We start from the raw sequence: 4,756 nt of genomic DNA, 5'->3' as shown, positions 1-4,756 counted from the left end.
GGATGGTTGTGAGCCACCATGTGGTTGCTGGGATTTGAACTCTGGACCTTCGGAAGAGCAGTCGGGTGCTCTTACCCACTGAGCCATCTCACCAGCCCGATTGGCCTAGTCTTATGGAATTATAAAATTGGCAAAAGCTTGTATTTAAAAATCCACTACTAGCCAGAGTGGTGGCATACACCTTTAATCCCAGAATTTGGGAATCTTAGTTGTAGGCCAGCCTGGTTTACAGAGTGGATTTCAAAATACTGATATATACAGAGTAATCTTGTCTCCAAAAAATGACAAAAATAACTTCTTTCCTTACTATAATATCTTCTGGATATGTAAAGAGGCTTTTTACTTGTGTGTGCACGTGCGTGCGCGCACGTTCATGAGGGAAATGGACTCTATTGGCAGGAATAGGTTCTCTCCTTTTTTTTTTTCCCCCGAGATACGGTTTCTCTGTATATCTCTGGCTGGCCTCAAACTCAGAAATCAACCTGCCTATACCTCCCGAGTACTGAGATTAAAGGCATGCACCACCACTGCCTGGCAGGTTCTCTCCTCCTACCATGTTGGTTCTGGGCTTAAGCTCAGTTTTGTCAAGGTTTGGTGGCAAGAGCTTTCACCACTGAACCATATCACTGGCCCTGAGTAAATAACAATTGCTAAAAAGGTATTATAATGGCCTCTATACTATTTTTACCCTTTGAATTTATGCCACGTGTTTTAGTATGATTTCTTACTACTATATAGTTTTTAAATTTTGCATCTTAAGTTTGAATAAAAGTCTTGTGATTCTGAAAAACAAACAAACAAACAAACAAACAGAGCACTCTACAAAGACCACCATCAAATCTTAAACAGGAATAAAAATCCAAAACAAGATACCAATCACTGGCAGATCCTCGGACTATTTTCTTTGTGTGAAATCCTGTAGTAAAAAGGAACCTAGCAGCAAGCTGAATACTAATCATAGTGATTTCTTCTGCTTCAGGAGACAGGTGATCTTGCCCTAAAAAAAACCACATACACATATTTTAAAAAAGTCTGTTCAAGCCCCATTTTCAAACAAGTTTGTACTTTGCATTCTCACTTTGTTAAAACTCTTCTTAGATTACTTATGAAATTATTATTCCTGATATTAGAGCCAAATACAATGCCTTATACTAATGCATTAAACAAAAATCTGCTTGAACAAACAAAAACTTATCTCCAAACAGTATAACAATAAACACTTAGTACTCAAACACAAATCATCTTAAATGTAATTTTAGCCAAAAGCATCAACTTACATCCATTCAAAATGAAAATGTTAATTTTATATATTTAGGTAGGGTATGGTGGCACACAGCTTTAATTCTAGCACTCAGGAGGCAGAGACAGGCATATCTCCGTGTTCTAGGACAGCCAGGGTGACAAAGAAACATCTTAAAACACAAAAAAACAAAAACAACCAAACACACACCTTCACCTGCCAAAAAGGGGAATGAAGACTGGAGAGATAGCTCAGCAATCAAGAGCACTTGTTGGTCTTACTGAGGTCCAAGGGTAAGTTCCCAGCACCCACACAGCAACTCTAGTCCAAGGGGATCTAATGCCTTTTTCTGGACTCCTCAAGAATTGCATGCATATAGCACAGACATGCATGTAGGCAAAACATTTATAGATATGAATAAAGAGCAGGGCGGTGGTGGTGCACACCTTTGATTCCAGCATTTGGGAGGCAAAGGTAAGTGATCTCTTGAGTTTGAGGCATGATTTCCAGGATATCCAGAGCTACACGGAGAAACCTTATCTTAAAAAACAAAAAAAAACAAAAACAGCACACACACACGCACACACAGCTATGCCTACTAATAAATCTTAAAGATAAGAATTACTCTTTGCAAAAAAAAAAAAAAAAAAGAATTACTCTTTGCTATAAGAAGCTAACTCTTGACACTTACCTGGAGGAGGGTTTAAGTAAACACCATTACATGTTAGTAGCTTTTTCATAAACTGAAAATATTCCAAACTGTACTGCATTCGGTTGTGCATGAACTGAACATTCTGCTTCCGAACACTTCTTTCAATGGCAGATGGCATGACAATCTGATGGGGCCTTGTGGTGATAGCAATCTCTGATATGTATCTTATCACCTCGTCATCATGACCTATTGTGTCCATTCGTTCATAAAAAAGTATATATGCATTCCACCATCTTTTCTGGCGCCTGTACGACATGCGCTTCATCATGTGATCAAATACTTCTCCCATGTACTCTCCTCCAAAACACTGGTTTTTCATTTCTTCATCGTCATCCATTTTACATTCTGTTACATCTCCATCATCAAATTTATACCAACGATTTTTTTCACCATCCCCTCCATTCCTCTGAATGATGTAAGAATAGTAATGTCCTCCACTGGCTTGACCACTGTGCACAAGCACACCCACAAGTCTGTATTTTGTGCTTCCTGCTTTCTCGCTTTCACACTGCTCATTCTGTTGTATCAGCTGACTTTCTGGGTTGACATTATCTCCCTCCAGTTTAGCAACACCTGCAACTGTGTAAGGTTCCATGTCTAACTCTCGAGGAAATTCAAAGTAATCATTGAACTTGATTGCACACTCTCTTTCCCAGTCATAATCGAATCGTTTTAGTTGGATAGCAAGAACAGGAGGCAATTTTTTAATTAGCAAGCGCTTTACAGTATCAACCTAAAATCAATAGAGAAAATTAATAGATACAATCCATTGCAAAAAGTAAACCAAAATCCAAGCAAACACCACCATTCCCAAATCTGAAGGTTAACCAAGGGTGTCGCACATGTTAAGCAAGCAGTCATCCTTTAGCCACATCTCTAATTCTCTTCTGCTCAGGCTGGCTTTGAACTTGCTCTGTAGCCCGCCCAGACAGGTCTTGAATGTATGATCTTCTTGCCTCAGTCTCCTATTCGAAGTTACAGGCTTGAACCATCAAGATCATGAGACCAAGTAAACTTTTTTCTCTTAAATCTTTTTCCCTTGGGATAGGGGGCCTCATATTATAGTTCCAGTTGGCTTCAGATTAGTGCACTATGAAGCTTAGGCAGGCCTGAACGTGGAACTTGGGCTTTTCTTGTGTAGTTGTAAATCACTATATGTAGCTCTTCAAGTAAATGACTTTATGTGTAAGTGTACCACATGTGTGCTGGTGGCTGAGGCCGAACAAGAGCATTAGAGTCCCTGAAACTGGAACCATAGATGACTGTGAACTGCCTGCCATGTTGGTGTTGAAAACTAAATCCAAGTCCTTTACAAAAGCAGTAAGCACTTTCATGGCTGAGCTCTCTCTCTAGCCTCTTAAGCAAACTCATTTTTAAAAAAGATTTATTTATTGTTATATGTAAGTACACTGTCTCTGTCTTCAGACACAACAGAAGAGAGCATCGGATCTCATTGCAGTTGGTTGTGAGCCACCATGTGGTTGCTGGGATTTGAACTCAGGACCTTTGGAAGAGCAGTCAGTGCTCTTACCTGCTGGGCCATCTCACCAGCCCCTTAAGCAAACTCTTCTCTTAAAAAGCACTACACATCAAGTTTTTGTAAGATTTACTTGAATTGTAATCTTAAGATATTTCTGTGAAGTTGATGTAAATATTAACTGGAAATGGCCTATACCGGTTAATACAGACTGCAAAAATTAGTCCTTTATACATTATTTACTGCCTAGTTTCTATACTACCTTTGCCTTTAGCCACTGTTTGTTATTTATAGTTATTCCAACTAAGGTTGTTTGCTGTAAACAAACTGAATAGTTTACTTTTTATTGGGCAATTAGAAGGTAGTTAATATTATACAGGTGATAACATATTTAATCCTTACAATCCTCCTAAGATGGCACTACTGAACCTTAAAGATACAGTGTCCTGCTAAGTTTAGGAACTTGTCTCATGTCTCAAAATCTATGGTGGTAGACAGTGTTGTTTCATGCCCCATAATCCCAACGTACAGACTTTCATCCTTCTCTAAGTGGTGTGGGGCCAAACAATAAAGGTGACTTAGAGGTAAAATGGTTTGGAAGCCAGAAAAGATAAACATAATTTACTATTCGTAAGTATGAATGTCCCTCTCCCTTGAAGAGATAAGTTCCAATGGACAAAATCTAATCAGGTGGTAAAAAAACAAAACAAAACAAATTTTACTGTATTTAAAAAAATTTCAGCAAAACAATTCTGGATATAAGAGGAAAAATGTTTTCCTCCATCAGCTCTGGAGTTTGTTTCTAGGCAGAAACAAATGTACCCATGTTAACTCATATAAACAAAGGTATTAAGCAATTACAGTTTTACAATTTTGTTTATTCTAGTATTACCTTTTAACTTTCTTCCTTTAAAATACACACACACACACACACACACACACACACACACACTGTTAAAGAAAACTGTTTTTCTTTAACTATCGACTACCCAGAGCTTTTCAGTTAGAGGTAATATTGTTATCTAAATAGATAATTCATACCTTTTTATTGCATTTTTCACAATGATAAGCATTTGCTCCTTCTAATAAGTCTCCTTTGACATACTGTTCCAAAGAATCCAGAAGATTTTGGTGGTTTCTAATGTCTACATTCAGAGTCGTAAAAGATTCTTCACATTCGTACCTAAAGATATTATTTAAGAAGTTATCAGAAAAGGATTCACTCTTCAGTTCTCTAAACACCTCATTATTTACATAGTTAATGAAACCTCTGCTGGGCATGGTGGCGCATGCCTTTAATCCCAGCACTCGGGAGGCAGAGGCAGGT

At 38.1% G+C, this 4,756-nt stretch overlaps 1 protein-coding gene across 4 annotated transcripts in view; it reads right to left on the bottom strand.

The window, feature by feature from the left end:
* Positions 1–740: 740 nt before the first annotated feature.
* The window catches only part of Usp9x (ubiquitin specific peptidase 9 X-linked), a 119,474-nt gene continuing 115,458 nt past the window's right edge, over positions 741–4,756 (bottom strand). For all 4 annotated transcript variants that reach the window (XM_029473258.1, XM_029473260.1, XM_029473259.1 and 1 more), the window contains 3 exons: positions 4,471–4,612; positions 1,932–2,685; positions 741–997 (listed from right to left, as the gene is read on the bottom strand). In XM_029473258.1, coding sequence (XP_029329118.1) covers positions 756–997; positions 1,932–2,685; positions 4,471–4,612 — 1,138 coding nt within the window. In that variant the 3' untranslated portion in view covers positions 741–755. The remainder of the gene's footprint in view (positions 998–1,931; positions 2,686–4,470; positions 4,613–4,756) is intronic.

The sequence above is a fragment of the Mus caroli genome, chromosome X (genome assembly GCF_900094665.2).
Source record: "Mus caroli chromosome X, CAROLI_EIJ_v1.1, whole genome shotgun sequence".
In the NCBI taxonomy this organism is placed as follows: Eukaryota; Metazoa; Chordata; class Mammalia; order Rodentia; family Muridae; genus Mus; species Mus caroli.
This window is presented reverse-complemented; position numbering and strand designations above follow the sequence as displayed.